General features: G+C 44.8%; 1 protein-coding gene across 2 annotated transcripts in view; it reads left to right on the plus strand.

Annotated features, from left to right (window-relative positions):
• TTC1 (tetratricopeptide repeat domain 1) overlaps positions 1-13,277 on the plus strand; it is a 75,565-nt gene extending 62,288 nt beyond the window's left edge. For both annotated transcript variants that reach the window (XM_059917612.1, XM_059917611.1), the window contains exons 7-9: positions 1,762-1,910; positions 4,164-4,218; positions 12,649-13,277. In XM_059917612.1, coding sequence (XP_059773595.1) covers positions 1,762-1,910; positions 4,164-4,218; positions 12,649-12,782 — 338 coding nt within the window. In that variant the 3' untranslated portion in view covers positions 12,783-13,277. The remainder of the gene's footprint in view (positions 1-1,761; positions 1,911-4,163; positions 4,219-12,648) is intronic.
• Positions 13,278-17,743: the final 4,466 nt, after the last annotated feature.

The following is a 17,743-nucleotide window of genomic DNA, read 5'->3' on the forward strand; positions in this document are numbered from 1 at the left end:
ATTATGTCTTAATCTTCTTAATCTGCTTGAAACCATTCCAGTGGCTTCGTATCACACTTAAGAAAAAGTCCAAGCTCCCTTCCCTGGCCAGCAAGGCCTCCATGACCTGCTTGTTGCGCATCTTCAACCTCATCTCTGCCGCAGCCCTTACCTAGTCACCAGCAAACACGTCACAGTTATTCTTGCTTTAGAGCCTTTACTCTTGTTAGTCCTTTTTCCTGTGTGCTCTTCCTCGGCTTTTCAAATGGCTGGCCTCCCTCAAATAATCCTTTTTGCATATTTGACCACTCGCTAAAGTTACTTATTCCCCTCTTCACTTGAATTTACATCACCTTGTTTTACTTTTCTCTACAGCACAAAACTATCTGAAATTATTTGTATGCCATCTTCTCTTGCCTCCTAGAATAGCTTAAAGCTTCATGAGAACGTGGACGTAGTCTGTTCTGTTTGCCACTAGTATACTCCAGAGATACACTGCACTAGGTGCATATATTAGGTACTAAATAAATAGTTACTGAAAGCGTGAGTGAATTTAAAAACAAGTATATCACTTGAAAAGAAAAAAAGTTCTAGAGCCATGATATTGCTTTCTTTTTTTTTTTTTTAAATTATTTATTTATTTATTTATTTATTTTTGGCTGTGTTGGGTCTTCGTTTCTGTGCAAGGGCTTTCTCCCGTTGCGGCGAGTGGGGGCCACTCTTCATCGCGGTGCGCGGGCCTCTCACTGTCACGGTCTCTTGTTGCGGAGCACAGGCTCCAGATGCGCAGGCTCAGTAGTTGTGGCTCACGGGCTTAGTTGCTCCACGGCATGTGGGATCTTCCCAGACCAGGGCTCGAACCCGTGTCCCCTGCATTGGCAGGCAGATTCTTAACCACTGCGCCACCAGGGAAGCCCCATGATATTGCTTTCTAACAGAGAAAGAAACAACTCAAAAAAGAATACAAGACTGTAGTATACTTGAACCAAAACGCGGGCACTGGATTATTGGAAAGGTTGTTGTTGGAAAAAGGAGAGGATATTATGTGCCAGTGATCTAAGGGTGTTAGAGCGGGTGTTTGAAGGAACAGTGAGGATTTAGCTAAAAATGTAACCTCAGGAGTCAAGGCACGACCTCAGTAGCTGAGGCCTAGAAAAGAGAGAATGATAGCAGAGTCTGCCACCAAAGTTCTCCCTCAATTTTTTAATGTGTGACTTCAAATTCCCTCTTACTTTTTCACTGTGCCTTGAGCTCTGTGTTTTGGCCTGTTCTGAAGTGGGTGAAGGACAAGTAGGTGGAAAGCAGAACTTGGGTATGGACCAGGGTTTGGTAAACTACAGTCACAAGCCAAATCCAGCCTGCATGCCACCTGCTTTTTTACAGCCTACAAGCTAAGAATGGTTTTTACATTAAATGGTTGGAAATAAAATTAAAAGAGAAGTAATATTTCAAGACACATAGAAATTATGTGAACTTCAAATTTCAGTATACATAAATAAAGGCTTATTGTGATACACCTAACCTTATTTGCTTATGCATCGTCTATGCTTGCTTTCATGCTACAATAGCAGAGTTCAGTAGTTGTAACAGACGGTCTGTCCCACAAAGTCTAAAATCTTTATTATCTGCCCTTTACAGAAGAAGTTTGCCAACTGTAGGTATGTCCTTTGACAAATAACTTTTCCTTATGGACCCATGGAGAATAATAAAGAAACTTGATATAGCTGAGGATGTATAGGCCCTTTTTCCTCATGGTGACAATTATTTCTTCTCTTTTTATAGCAATTCAGTTAAACCCCAGCTATATCAGGGCAATATTGAGGAGAGCGGAGTTGTACGAGAAGACTGACAAGCTGGATGAAGCCCTGGAAGACTATAAATCCATACTAGAAAAAGACCCATCAGTACATCAAGCAAGAGAAGCTTGTATGGTAAACCTAATTTTTTTACAAAAATATTTTCTATTCCTTGTGTTGCTACTCGGTGAATGTTAAATAATCCTTAGAGACACAACTATATGCCATTTCTAAGCTTTTGAGAAGCTTATCAGAATATATGGGAGATAGAACTTTGAAGTGGTGGCCACACACCCACTGTACCGTGCACTATGTAATCTTCATTCTAAAAGTGTTATCTGTGTAAACCTTTAACATCTAGGGTTGACAAGAACTTTATTTCATTGTTGGACTAGGGAAATCTTGTCTACTTGTAGGTGCCTGGTTTAGTTGAAAGTGAGTCTTAATATTATAGGTAACAAATTTCTGGTTTTGTTTTCATCCTTTTCCTTACTCAGTCACCAAGTTTCTATTCATTGTCATATGGCCAGCACATTTCCAATTGAATATATCTTAAACTAACTTTCTTATCTCTCTTAAAATGACTCTAGTTCTTGTCCTTGGCACTAAAAATCCTTTTGCTTCTAAATGACATAATATTTTTTATGTCAGTTGTAAGTTAGCTAAATGTTACTGGTTTTCCTCCCTTTAAAAATAACTGCAGATTTGTGCTTTTACCTTTAGCACCACTCTTTGATTATCTCTAACGCACAGAGCAAGATACACTCTGAAGGATATACTGCAGTATTGGATGTGTATATCTTATTGCCCCAAAATAATGCGTGTTCAAGTAAGTTCGACAAACACTGGCTTTAACTAAACAGGTTTCTTCGCTGCCAGACTTTTCAGAGGGCCATTACGATGGAGATGTCCGTTCTGAACCCAGTACGCAGCAGAGGTGGCAGGAGCCGGGGAGCTACAGGAGTCTTTTATTTAAGCCACAGTTCTCGGTTTTGTTTTTTGAATTGAGGGCACTTGCCAGCATTTACAAATGGAAAGATTTTACTAGATAAAAATCTAAGTCGGGCTCCTCTTGAAATTGAAAGATGCGGACAGGCTGGCTCCTCCTTGAGCTCCCACACGCTGGCGTTCAGCTGGAGCTCTCGATTCCACGCTGAGCATGCCCGTCCTATTGCCTTACACCCGGTCCATTACTTATTTACATTTCCTCTCTGGCCCCTGAGGGCATCTGAGCCCCTGCTATACGGGTTCCCATCTAGTTCATGGGACTGTTATTCCACCAAGCTGACCTGAGAAATGTTGACTCATCTCCCTGCACTAATATTCTAGGTGGTTTGGGTTTTGTTTTGCTTTGTTTTTATACCCACTTGAGGTGAATTCCTTCAGTAACAACAGATCTTTTGAATAATGGGAGAAGGGCTCGTTGGGGTAATTAAAATACATAAGCAATTTGAAAGCAGTTTTAATCCTTTATCTGACTTTTAACGTATCTCTGAATGGTGTTAGAATTAACTTAAATGTGACATGAGGAAAGGGAATAGAGTTCTTAAAATCTTGGCTAAATTCTTGGTAGCCTTTATCCTTGTGAAATTAGTTTTAAGAGTTCCGTGAAAGGGAGCCCTTTTTTAAAGCTAGCTGTCATATGCATAAAGAATTTATTTTATCTTGAATTATTACAACTGAGTTAATACTGGACTCCCAGAGTACTTGGGGGCAATTACAGAGCTAAAAGTGACCATAGAAGACTCTAATCTAGATCAGCTGGAGGTGATTTGGTTCCAGGGGACATTTGGCAGTGTAGGGAGGCACTTTGTCATGACTGGGAGGGTACTGTTGGCATCTGGTGAGTGGGGGCCGGGGATGCTCTAAACAGTCTGCGATGCACAGGACAGCCCTACAGCAGTTACCCAGTCCAGAATAGCAGTAGTGCCAAGGCTGAGATGATCTGATGCTTTCTCAACAAATTAGATTATATAAAGAAAGGACTTCAAGTTAAAAAATACAAATGAGCAAAAAAATTAATAATATAAATATCACCTATAATCCCACCACCTAAATATACCCCTGTAAACATCTGGTTTGTATCCTTTCAGACATTTTCTCTGTGTGTGTGTGTGTGTGTGTGTGTGTGTGTGTGTTTCACCAAGTTTTTATTGAGGTCCTCCTTGGGCCACTGTGCTAAGAACTGGGAATATAGCATTGAACCAAACCAAACTCCTGTCTCTGTAGCTCCCCCGCAGACAGACATTTGTTTTTCTCTATGTTTAATAGGCTCATGTATATGTACTTAACCTGGTCTCACTTTCACATGAGGTTTTTAATGTTTCTCAAATTCAAAATAAATCCAAAAGATTTTCACAACCCACGTTTTGGTGCTTTTTCCCTCAGAGGTTACCTAAGCAAATTGAGGAACGTAATGAAAGACTAAAGGAAGATATGTTAGGTAAGTCTGCTTTCCTTACCTTCTCTTGACCATAAATAGCTAGGAAGCTGGGGATGGGGCCATCAATACTTTTATTCATTAGAGGAGAATACAGCAGTTAGAAATAGCTTTGGGGCCCTTCGTTTGTTGTGGGCACCAGTACCGTGGGGCTAGTGAGTTCTTAGCCATTTTTAACTCTAGAAGGAGCAGTTTGGTTTAGAGTGGATAGCAGCTTTTCAAAAACTAAACTTCCATTTTGTGTGTGTTGTTTGGGTTTTTTTTTGGAAAATTTTCCTGCCTTCAAGAATGCAAACATAATTAACTCCCAACCTGGGCTGCCACCAACCTCTGTTTCAGATCATGAATTTCATAAAAACAGTTGAATTTCTTCATTTGAGTAAACAACTTCAGGTTTTTTGGTTTTTGTGTTTTTTATTTATCTATCTGTCTATCTATCTATTTATTTATAGACCCAATGGCTGCATTGGGTCTTCGGTGCTGTGTGTGGGCTTTCCCTAGTTGTGGCGAGCGGGGGCTACTCTTCGTTGTGGTGCACAGGCTTCTCGTTGCAGTGGCCTCTCTTGTTGTGGAGCACAGGCTCTAGGCACGCGGGCTTCAGTAGTTGTGGAGCATGGGCTCAGTAGTTGTGGTGCATGGGCTTAGTTGCTCCGTGGCATGTGGGATCTTCCCGGACCAGGGCTCGAACCCATGTCCCCTGCATTGGCAGGCGGATTCTTAACCACTGCCCCACCAGGGAAGTCCCAACTTCAGGTTTTAAATTAAGTTCATTAGGATGCAATCAGTACAAGCCAATACCATGTCAAAACCAAGGGGATTTTTCTTTTGAAAATGGCCTTCAGAGTCCCTTTAGTGTTTGAGAACACATGAGAGGGCAAGAATTAGTAGGAATAGGAAGGGGGAAAAGACTGTGGGTTGGGGGGTCGGGGAAATGGTTTCATTTGACCCATGTTTTAGTTACTTCTTATATTTACCAAAGCATGTTTATAGTTGGAATTAGAGAGTTCCTCTCATGAACAGTCTGCTTGACTAAGGGGAGTAAAGGCTCCTGGACAGAGACCTGCCCAGCATAGTCTGCTTATAACCTGTCTGATAGTTCTCTGTTCAGGACCTCCTATATATTTTTCCTTATGAATATTTTCTAAATCTATATTGTGAATTGCAGTCACATGGGACTAAAGGAAAATCATTTAAAATAAATTGAGCCTGGCCATTTATGGCCTTTAGGCATCAGTATCCAGAGAATGAGACAAATTTCCCCAAAGATCACTCTGAGAGCAAAGTTGATTGAGAAGAAGCCACTAACCTAGTCGATCCAAAGCCCTCCGGCCCCTGCTGGATAGACTCAGACTCCAAGGGGAGATGCTTCAGACTTGGGGAGATTTCTGGAGCCTTCCTCAGTTTTTCCAAAATTGGCTCTTTTCCTAATTTACATGTTTAATTAAATTTGACACCATGTTTGAGCAGAAAAGTTATTTTGGAGGTACTTTTTCTTCAAAGAAGAGGGAAAAGAACATTTTCTTACCTATTCACAATGATGCTTTATTTTAGCAAAAAAAAAAAAGGAAAGAAAGAACGAGTTTGCATTTAGCTGAGCTGGATTTCATGCTGAAAGAGATGACTTGGTGAATGAGCATAGTGGATTTGGAAAAGACACTTAGGCACTGGTCTCTGGGTCCATTTGTTTTGAACCAATATGGAAAAATAAAGGGAATAGGTATAAATTGAATCTTACTGCCATTGTCAGTTCCAGATGGAATCAAAACTTCCATCTGTCCTTGCCACTCTAAATTCTAATGAGCTGATGTTTCCTGTCTTGTGGCTTTGGCTTTTACTTATGTTGTTCCCTTCGTAAACAACTTAAGTTGCTTGGTAAATAACATGTCAGTTTGTTGTTACACATCAGTAGTCTGAATGGCTGGACTCTTTTATATTCTTTTTTTTCATTATTACTTTTGTCTGTGTTGGGTCTTCCTTGCTGCACGCAGGTTTCCTCTAGTTGCAATGAGCAGGGGCTGCTCTTCATTGCAGTGTGTGGGCTTCTCATTGCGATGGCTTCTCTTGTGGAACATGGGCTCTAGGCGCACGGGCTCAGTAGTTGTGGCTCACGGGCTCTGGAGCGCAGGCTCAGTAGTTCTGATGCACGGGCTTAGTTTCTCCACGGCATGTGGGATCTTCCCGGACCAGGGCTTGAACCCATGTCCCCTGCATTGGCAGGCAGATTCTTAACCACTGCGCCACCAGGGAAGCCCCTTCCTTTATATTCTTAATGAATATAAGGATCATGAATAAAATATTGGTGCTGGGTGTCACCTCCCGTAGGAGAGCCTTAAAGGGAGAAATCACTCTCAGCCCCACAAGAGCTTTCTGATGTTCTTCCTTCCTTGTTACAGATGAACCAGCTTTGATTCATGTGCTTTGAGATTTTTGGAGGCTGGTCCCTCTAGAAGCACAGAGTAACGTCACTTGCTTAGAAGTTCTGAGCAAGCTTTTTGCAGTGGACTGCATGATTTTTAGTGCTAGTTTCTCTGGGAATGATGGCTTCTGCTGGAAGATTGGCAGTTAAAGATTTTTAAAACTGCTTAACACCATTTGTCACTGTCATTTACTAAGTTATGTGATTATTTAACAAAATGAGATTGTCTTCAAGTTTGTTTGATAATGTTGACTTGCTTTTCTTTTTCTCTCTGTAACTTGACTTCCTTTTTGTTAGAAAGAAGAGCTATGTACCCCCCTTCTTGGGAAAAAAAATTCTAATTGGAATTATGAATGGGTAGAACATACTTGCTCCTCTCTTCTTAGTCTGTCATTTATAAATGTCATCCTTAGAGCAGGAGTGGAGACCCAGGGTGGCAATCACTCATAGTGCCACAGTCCTTGCCAGAGAGGGGACAATCATGCTGACTTTGGATTTGAGGAAAGGGGTCAGTAACTGGAGTGCTTCCTTTTGTCCTTTTTCTGGGAAGATAGCCTGGCGGCTGTTACAGCCAGGAAATGACTTAAGGGTTTAGTCAGTGGTGTGGTGAGGCGGGAAAGGTGTCCTGGACAGAGCACCCCAAGAGGCTCAGAGCATTTAGCTTCTGTTCCAACCATTCCGGGAGATCTGCTCTTCCTACCTCAGTCGAGAGGCTGTCCTGACCTGGAAAACCTAGAACTGTGACATAAAACTCTTTGATTCCCCCGAAGGATCAAGAGACGTGGGTGAGGCACTGCCCCAGAAACCCTACCTTCCTTTCACTGGCACCCAGCTGCTCGGCACACACGGGCCTTGTTCCGCATCCAGCCCAGGTTTTCCACTTGTACCATGCCCTCCTTCCACCTTCTTGGAACATGTTGCTGGTCTCCTGATTCCTGAGGTTACTCAGGTGTTCACTCCTGGCCATTAGCATCCTAATGAGTGTGTAGTTGTGAACTGAATTAAGAATACCACCTTGTATGTTCCATGTTCAAAAGCTAGATTTGGAGCCAGAAGTAACTTGTTCATTGTCATTGTGAGGATGCAACAGATCTTTTTTGGCTACTCCTGCGCATTGTGTGCTTCTCTGCAAATGATAGAGGGTCCTAGAATCAGCTCCCTTGACAAATATCACAAGAGAGCCTCGAAATTGTTACTGTCCCTTAAAACTGCTGAAACCATACATGTGGGTATGGAAATCCAGGCTCTTTTTTTCACATTTCTCTTCCTGCTGCCCTGCCCAGTACTCATTACAGACTGTACACTTGCCATGCCATGTGCTCTGGCCACTGGAGCATCTCTCAGCCAGTTCATGTTGCTGTCACCCCCTCAGTAGGGAATGTCACTTTTGGGGTTTCGATGCCCTGCTTTTTGCTTCATTACCTAGTTGCTGCTCCTGTAGCTTCTCCTCTTTGGTAGTTCTTGGTAAGGCTTCTTTCCACTTCCACTTTCACCCAAGAGCTAACTAATATATAAGCATTTGAATTGAGTGTGAATTTTATTTTCTCTATTTTGTGCTCTCTTAATTTGCCTTTTGCTCAGAGGAAAGCAAGAGTCACAGCTTCATGGCTTAGTTTTCTGCCTCATAAGAGGAAATGCAGTGTCAGGATTCACTTGGATGCAATTTGGTTCTCCTAATAGGAGAAAGTCCTAAAGGATCTACTCCACTGGGCCCAACCTCAGTGATCTTAAGGAGGTGAAAACAAATGGCCTTCCAGGCTCTCCTGATGGTAAACTGACTACTGCACAGTCGGTATCTCCGAAGAGAAATTATGTGTAATGAGTCAGTTGGGTTTTTATAATACAGTGTTGCTTGGAGACACAGAAATTAATACTTATCAGAACTGGATCCAGTGCCAAGCCTTGCTCTCTAGTCATAAATGTTCTTGTCTGAGCACAGGCAGTGTTGGACTCTTCTCTTTGCCATGGGATCTCTTACAGATGAGATCCTAACAGTTAGGGACATGTGGACACATTCAGGCTGAGTCATGGTGTCAGATTTGCTACAAGTGGAAATAAAGGAACCTAATACTGCCCAGATAAGGGGAGGGGTGGGATTTGGCAGCCAGTGGAAAGTGTGGCAGATAGGCTAGTTTGGCAGATGATCCTGTCTTGGGTTCAGCGAAGCTGCCCTTGTCTCTGAGCGCCCAACCTGACTGTGAACAGCAGCAGGGAGATACGTGCGTGTGTGATTGTGTGCAGAGCCAGGAAGGAGCATGATCTCTGCTGAAGGTGTGTCTCTACCACCATCATAAACAGTAAAAGGTGAATCTTGTAGACACGAAAACTTGTTGGTTGTACCTTAATGTTGTGCTCTATTTCCTTATGTTCCCTTTGGCCCTATGCTAATTTCAGAGCTTTTTTTAATTGAAGTGTAGTTGATTTACAATATTGTGTTAGTTTCAGGTGCACAGCATAGCGATTCAGTACTTTTGCAGATTATACACCATTTGAGGCTATTACAAGATAATGGGTATAATTCCCGGTATATCCTTGTTGCTTATCTACTTTATATATATAGTTTGTGTCTGTTATTTCCATACCCCTAATTTCAGAGCTTCTTCACCCGACAGTGTAGACATCAGATGTTTGTTCAGTGAATTAAACGGCCTCTTTCCCGTTATGTCTCACCAACTTTCTGTCAGAACCACCTCCAGGCTCTCCTCTTGTGGCTTATTCTTCACTTTGCCCCGTAGCATTATTAACCCTGAAAGCTGTTCTCAAACCATCAGTGGCCTTCGCCGCGCCCTCCCACCTCCCTTTCAGCCCTTTGGACGCACTGGCCCCCCTGCCTGCCTGTCTCCGTACGTCTGGTCCTACCATTTTTGCCTGCACTGCCCACTCCCTCCGTCTCAAGTGGTTGCAGTCCTGCCTGTCCTTTGATGGTGATTGAAACGCAGGCTTGCACACGCAAAGCTCTGCCAGATCTCCCTCCTCCCTGCCCAAGCTGGAGGGCATCTTCTTCTTATTGACTCTCATAGCATTTTATATCTCAGCTACATGTGAACTGGCTTCTGTGTGTGTCGTATCTTCCAGCTTATTTTGGTGTAAAGACAGTGTCCTGTATCTTTGCATCCCCGCCACACATATGTACTTAGTACATGTTGGTTGAATTAATTCAAGTCAGGTTAACCTCAGGTCTTCTCTAATGTGAAGACTATTTAATCATGTGTCTTTTTTACGTGTCTGCTACCTTCCAGGGACTTCATGTACGTTGTCTGTTTAGCAAGCAGACTTCCCATCTCCTGTTCTACTGTTCTGGCGATAACAGTCAAGCTGTTGTGGAATGTTACAAAGGCAGAGATACGAGAATAAAAGGAAAAAAGAATGATGCCATATGTGTTAGGTTGGGTCCTAGGAGAAACAGAAGGCAAGATTTGATTAGAAACACAAGAGAGGGCTTCCCTGGTGGTGCAGTGGTTAAGAATCCTCCTGCCAGTGCAGGGGACACAGGTTCGAGCCCTGGTCCGGGAAGATCCCACATGCCGCAGAGCAACGAAGCCCGTGTGCCACAACTACTGCGCTTGCGCTCCTAGAGCCCGTGCTCTGTAACAGAGACAAGCCACTGCAATGAGAAGCCTGTGCACTGCAACAAAGAGTGGCCCCCGCTCGCCTCAACTAAAGAAAGCCCACGCACAGCAACGAAGACCAAGCGCAGCCAAAAATAAATAAAATAAATTTAAAAAAAAGAAAGACAAGAGATTTATTGGAGGAAACACCTGCAAGGGAAAGTGAGGCAGAGGGGCAGGAGCTGGATGTGAGTGGGAGCCCCGTCACATCCCCGAGAGGAGGGAGGAGTTGGGTCGGAGAAGTCCTGCACTGCAGGGTGGTGCCGGGGACGTTTCAGCAAAGCCATTGGGGAGCCAGAGTAACTGTCACAGGGGTCCCGGCTCTGTCCCTGTCCCACTCGGTCACTGACTGTGAACAGCCGTGGGACCCTCGACCTCTGCATGGAGGGAACTGTGCTCCCTGCATCTGGAGAAGCACGTGTTCATGGGTGCCACTCCGTGGCTCCTTGTGGCAGCAGGTCCTCCAGCCAGTTAGGCAAAGTCCGGGCCTACACAAGGCCCCCTGCCCCCTCTCCATCTGCAGTTTGAATGCTTGTGCCCTTGCTTTGCCGCCATCTCCAGGGTGCAGTGGCCTCCTCACCACCTTCAGTAACTGCTCCCCGTCCTTCAGAGCCTCGTCTCTCCTGAAACGCCTTCCTCACACCCCTGAACGGGCCTGAGAGCTCCTCTGGGCTCACCTCAGTCTTGTGTCTGGCTGCCCACTAGGCTGTGAGCATCTCAGAAGCCAAGAATAACTTGTATTCTTTAGATCCCAGCGCCTCCTGTAGTAGATACCAAGTAATATGTACATTTGCGCTTCAAATTGTTGTTCTGGCAGTCGAGGTGGACTTGCAGTGATCCCTCCAACCCAGGTGGTGGCCCCTGGCTTGGTCGACAGTCCACAGTGGCCCTGGGACAGGCTCTTCCTGGGGACTGTGACGTGAGTGGCCCTTGAGGCTCCTTCTTACTTTACTCACTCCGTGTCAGAAGAGCCAAGAATCGTGCCAGCAGTGACATTTTACTGGGCTTCTTTAAATGTTTGCTTCCTCCCTGTCCTCTCTCCTCTCTCTTCAGCCCCAAGACAGACAGACTGCCCAAGTTCTGGCTAACTCACGCTCTCTGGGGTGGGGGTGGGGGGCCCTCTGTTTTCTTGGCTTGTTGCGATCCCCTATTCACGCTTCCATCTACCTGCAGCAGTGCTCTGGGCCTCTCTGTGCTGCCACCTGTGCGCAGGGGCAAGGCCTGTGCCAGTGATGCTCCTTAATCAGCAGCACTGAGCGTATGTGTTCCAGGTTGAAGTTTGGGAAGCCTGCCTGGAGAGTGGTCAGTCTGGGTTTTGGGAACTTACCGTGAATATGGTGAGCTCCTGGGGGGCTAAATCTTAGACTGAGTCCAAAGTTTCCAAGAGTTGCTAGAAAAGGCCTTGACATTTAAAGGCCATGCATCTTTAAGTTCTCTACCTGGGGTTTATTTCAAGGTGGGAGCCCTCAGAGGGACAAAGCTGCTAACAAGGGCAAGGTGGGAAGGAACCTGTACCTCTGATGATATGGGGTTTCTTTCCCTTTTACCCTCATCCTCATCTCCATTGGAAGCAGACCTGCAAGAAAAATTAGAACAGTTTAGAAATGGTTGAAATACGTATTCACCCATCCTCGCCAAGATTTTCCAAAACACTCCTAGCTTCAGATATTCCATCCTGTTGCCCACATATCCATGTAAATCTCTCAGATGTCCTGGAAACTCCAACTTCTGTATAAACTCCATGGCCGTCTTGTATGGAGAATCAGCATAAAAATCCATGGTTATACTGTGTGTCTTCATTTCATCTTTATGACATGAACTCACCTGGTGATTAACAAGGAAAGCCTGAAACTTGGGGAGGGAGACTGGGCTATCGAGGTGATGGTGCTGTGCAAGAGAACAAGATCTCCCGTTTCCCGAGAAATGATGAGTTCGGTATGGAAGCTAAGACTTGGAAAAGCAGGAGGCTCTTGAGTTTGAACCCAGGTTCAGTAGAAACCCACAGAGTGGAATTAGATTCAGCAAGTCGCTCTGCTGTTTCATGGAGAACAGACTTGGGGGGCCTTGGCCCTCCCTGCCAGGCTTGGCCTTCAGGCCCCAGGAAGAGCAGCCCATTGCTCATCCCAGAGCCTGTCCCCTGGGGGCTCTGGCCAGTCTGGACAGGAGGCTTTGCTGTCGCAGCCGGGCTCCCTCGTGCTCCTCTATGCAAGCCATGGCTCAGGGTGGACGGCGGTGAGGTAATTGCTCTGCTGTACATTGGGGGCTGAGGGTTTCATAATTTTAAAAGCAGGAGTTTCTTTTTAACTGCAGATTCTCTTTTTATTTTGTAATCAGATAGTGAGGCAGTTGGGGTTTTCCTGCTTCTGCTGACTCCCTGTATTTACTGGACTTTTTGCTTTTACATTGCAGGTAAACTAAAAGATCTTGGAAACTTGGTTCTTCGGCCTTTTGGACTCTCCACAGAGAATTTCCAGATCAAACAGGATTCCTCTACTGGCTCCTACTCCATCAATTTTGTTCAAAATCCAAATAATAACAGATAACAAAGATAACAATGGCTTTTAAAGCTGGCTTGGAAATTGTATGCTGCTTGTGTTAGCAAGGGGAAAGGCCCCGCCAATGTTTAACGTTTAACAGCATCTTATCTCAAAGACAGGCTATCTACTAGAGGCCAGTGCTCCCTTCTCCCCCTTGTTTTATGATCAGGGTGAAACGCAGTTCCTGATGTAATGAGCCTAATTTGATTTCCATTTTAAGGTGGTGTCTGTGCAGCTGTTGCCTTGGTTCTGGCTGTTCTTTGTTTTGTCCGGGAGAAAGCCTGCTTGTCAAGGCTCACCTCCCCGAGCTCCACAAAAACAAGCCCAGCTGGAGTCTCCTGGGCCGAGCAAACCTGCCGGTCGGAGACTGCCCAACCACGATCGAGGGGGTTCCCACCTGCTGTCCCCTCGCCCCGGTCACACACACCGCCCAGGCTGCCCCGCGTGGGCTCCAACATCTCCTAATTTCCTCTGTGGTAATAAACGCTTTGTGTGACAGTCTGAGCTGGGTTGTGAATTTTGTCCCCATAACAACAGCTAAAGCGGTATTGGTTTTGAGCAGTGTTACTGGATTCCACAAATCTGCCCAGTCTTAGTTGCCACCTTGAAGATGATCTTGAAGAGCTGACCATCCTACCATGTATTAGGATTCAGAAACTCCACCTTACAAGCTGTCCCGGGCCTCTCCAGGTTTGTGCAGATAATTATGAAATCAGTGTTTTTGACCAAGTATCAATCTTAGTAATTTCAACTTAAAATAGCTTCATTCAGGAATGGTGGTATGTGAATCCCAGAACAAAACCATATTCTTTTAGACTCCATGAACCCAGAAGTTTCAAAGGTAGATTTTTTTTTTTTTTTTCTAGTCATCAGTGCTGGTGAAAAGCTTTTAATTGTTATGGTTTGAGTGTCAAGGGCAGTGACATGCAGGTTTCATCTTAGAAATGAAGTACACGTATAATTCTGTAAGTGACATGCAGTAGGCATGCTCCCATTGTTAAGAATTGTGCTGTTCTTTTGCTCTGTTCCTCAAAGCCCCTCAGCGTGCACTGGTAGGCAGTGGAATCATATGCTGTATCCACACTTTGTGATTTGCTAAGCCTTTCTCCCGGGTTGAAATGGAATTCCTCATACACTTTATAAGGGGAAAGGGAGAAGGAGAATGTGGTTTTTAATTTTGCTTTGCTGTCTTTATGATAAATCTGGCATCTGATGTTTCCCGAAAGGTGTGTGTGAGAAATCGTACAAGTTGTACAGAAAGCTTAGCTGAAAGCCGTGGGGCCCACCCGGCGGTGATGAGTGCATCCTGTGCTGTACACTGCTGCCCCAGCAGGAGCAGCCCTTCTCAGACCTCTGGATCTCAGGACCCCTCCACACTCAAAACAATTTAAAGAGCGCTTTGGTTTATGTGGATTACATCTCTTCGTATTTACCGTATTCGAAATTAAAACAGAAATTTCTTAAATATTAATTCCTTTAAAAATAACAAAATACGTTTTATGTTAATACAAGTATTTTAGAAAAAATCTAAAAATCACATTTTAGTAAGAGGAGAGACATCGTTTTACATTTTTGCAAATCTCTTTAACGTGTGGCTTGATAGAATATAGAAGGATTCTCACATCTGCTTACGTACTCATTTTGTCACGATATCACGTCATGTAGCCTGGAAAATTCTGCATACCTGTGTACTTGTGACAGAATGATGCAAATAACCTCTTATGAAAGGGTCTCAGGAACCCCTGGGGAGCCTTGGACCACCTTGAAAACCACTTTGTCAGATTATGACTTTTGAGCTCAGTTGCTGAGGCTAAGCAAAGGTCAGGGCTGAGATTCCTGAAGGCTATCTGAGTCTCGAAGGAATAGGAAATAAACCTGTTTGCCTAGAAACAGCCTTTCTTAAGACAGTACCATTGCTGCAGCGGGTAGAGGTTTTGCTTCTTAGGCATCCTTCCTCCTCCTCCCCCCTTCCTTGCTGAAATCTTAAAGGAGGCCAAACAAGGCCAATATTAAGTGCTTCTAGTGATTGGGCCAAGTAATATACCTGGAAAGGAAAGGAAGGAAACCTACGTAGGTGTGAGTTTGCTTAAGCCAAGGAGTTTATCTATCACTGTTACTTTTCTGCTTCCAAAATCTAGAAGAAAAGATAGATTCAAACCTTTTGAAAATGTTTGTTCAAACCTACAGAAAAATCCTGAAAGGGTTGAAAAGTAGGAAGAGTGTACGTACAAGGGAGGAAGGTGGCCTGTTGCTAAGATGTATGATTTAAAATTCTGTGATGCCTTCCTCCCCTCACAAAAAAAAAAAAGGTATACCAGAATTTACTTTTAAGGTAATCACACTGTGACATCGTATATATATACTTATGCCAGTGACATTGCAATGGATCAAAATAATTTTGGATCTCCTTCTAGAATTTCCTTGAAGGCTCAAACACATGTTTAAAAATACTATGATCTATTCCCTATCTGCCTCCATGAATAGACCAAGAGCTTCCGGAAGGTAAGGGCCATATTTATATTCTTAATAGCACCAGCAGCTACTGCTTTACTAGAAATTTAGTAAATTGGTATTAAAGGATGTTCCACGAGAAGTGGTCTCAAAGTGAACAACCATTCTATCCAAACGTCTCTAGATTCTGTGGCCTTTATTTAGTATCTGTTTTTTTGACACTTAAAAAGACATTCGTAAAGAGTCCCTTTAAGCTGGTCGAGCGCATCTTGTGCAGCCACGTAGAATGTCCTCAGATGGTGATCATTCAACCTGGCCTGTAAACATATGCCTCCAGTTTTTTTGTTTGTTTTTGTTTTTTTTTTTAATTTTTGGCTGCGTTGGGTCTTTGTTGCTGCACGGGCTTTCTCTAGTTGCGGCGAGCGGGTGCTACTCTTCACTGTGGTGGCTTGTTGCGGAGCACGGGCTCTAGAGCGCAGGCTCAGTAGATGTGGCGCACGGGCTTAGTTGCTCCGCGGCATGTGGGATCTTCCCGGACCAGGGCTTGAACCCGTGTCCCCTGCATTGGCAGGCGGATTCTTAACCACTGCGCCACCAGGGAAGCCCTGCCTCCTGGTTTTTAAATTTTCATTTTTGCATCTTGTATATTTACAAGGATTTGTCTTGAGACTTTCAGAAATCCCCAACTTTTCCTCTAGTTTCAGGCTCCCTTCCTGCTCCCAGGTCATCTTGTGTTCTCCGTATATGTTTCCACACCGTCTCCCAGTTCTCACATGAGCAGCTTTTCCGTTCCTGGGAGCCTCTGCAGAAGGCTTGCCCAGGAAATGGCACTGTCACTACAACAAATTCACACTTGAATGCTAGTTTTTCTGTGCAGGGTATACTGTGGATTAGTTCATTTTCCACACATCATGGAAGTATGGTTGAATCCCAGTCTTAAAATCCCACCTCTTTTTCTACGAACTCTTACTTTCCACACGCGTCTTCCTTCCATCACAAGCACTGCAGCTGGTTTCTCGTTCCCCTGCCCTTTAGCTCCTTGTCCCCACCCCCAGCCCCCCCCACCCCCCACCCCCCACCCAAACGCCCTCTCTTATTGAGTTGTTGTGCTTATAGGCCTAGAGAATGTTAACACCATGCCGAGATGTGGAGGCTGGGAGTGGCCAAGCCTGCTAGCTAATGACCTGAACATTGCAGCCCGGGGCCTCGTGTGAGCTTCAGTAAACTGACAAGACTTCACACACTGGACCTCCAGAGTTACTCAGGTACAGTCAAAGGCGTGAATGTTTGTTGAGTCCTACAACACTTTGTGTAGTTGAAGGTAGGGAACTGCTTTAGGAAATGTTGCCGAGCCTGGTGATTATTTTTGGTGCTCCTCAGGTCTCTGTGGTGGTTTCCAAGCGTATCGCTGAGTTACATCTCACACAGCTCTCAGGCTAGAATCCAGACTGCTTTAGGAAGACCAGGCACAGGGACTTTATGGAGGCGTGTTCCGGTCTGATTGGACTGCCGTGGAATGGGGAGCCGGCAGCGGCTGTTAAATGTGAACCTGATTGGAAGGCGTATTTGGAAGGTTGTCTGTTCCCAAGAGCTAAGCAGACCTCCAAATTGTCTTTTACAACTGGTTTAGCAAAACTTGGAATGTCAAAAGGGAAGGCTGTGTGTGATAGGAGACCAAGGAGGATGGGAACAGCCGTGCAAGTTAATGGCTGCTTTAATCTTCTTGAGAAAGGTCTTTAAAGGGAAGGGCCCAGTAACCCTCCAAACCAGAGTGCACATCTGAGACAGGACAGGAGAAATGAGCAGCTTAATTAAGCGCCTGCCCTTTCCCTCTCGGCTCTCAGTGCGTTCCCGCTGTGTGAAGGGAAAGCCTGCGGCTGCCCGAGCTCAGTCTCCTTGGTGCGACTGAGCCTGCAGCCCAGCGGTCGCCACCAGCCCACTGTTCTGTCGGTGTTGCTCTCTGATCACTTCCGCTTTTGACCCTGCCTTTCACCTCCCTGCCTTTCACCTCCCTGCCTCGTCCCTCCACTATTCCTTAAGACGCTGTACTCTTCCTCTTCTACTTTTGTGGGTGTATACTGTGTACTCGATACACACCCCACACCCTAGTAAAATCTCCTGGAAGCAATTTCAGTGAGATGTTTTATGACCCTTTTCAGCCTGCCCCCTCTGCACTTCAGTAGTAACAAGCTTAGTCCTTCCATCACCTTTAAAAAAGGAAGTGTGTGGACATTCCACCACATACTTCCAGAAGTGGCTGGAAATTCTGTTCTTTCAGGGAGGTGCACAGCTACGCAGAGAAGGGAGGTTTCCAGTCACTTTCTGTTGTCTGGAGAGCAGTCTTGAGCCCACACTAGACCAAGTCCATTAATACTACTGAAAATGAGAAATGGACTACTTGCTACCAGCCAGTCCAAGAGGTGGGGCTAAAATAAACCATAGAGCATCAGAGTGACTGCTTAAGACCCTTCAAAGGGCAATCAAAGAAACTAATGATAAAATTAGTTTATGAAAAC

This window comes from Balaenoptera ricei, chromosome 3 (assembly GCF_028023285.1).
Source record: "Balaenoptera ricei isolate mBalRic1 chromosome 3, mBalRic1.hap2, whole genome shotgun sequence".
Taxonomy (NCBI): domain Eukaryota; kingdom Metazoa; phylum Chordata; class Mammalia; order Artiodactyla; family Balaenopteridae; genus Balaenoptera; species Balaenoptera ricei.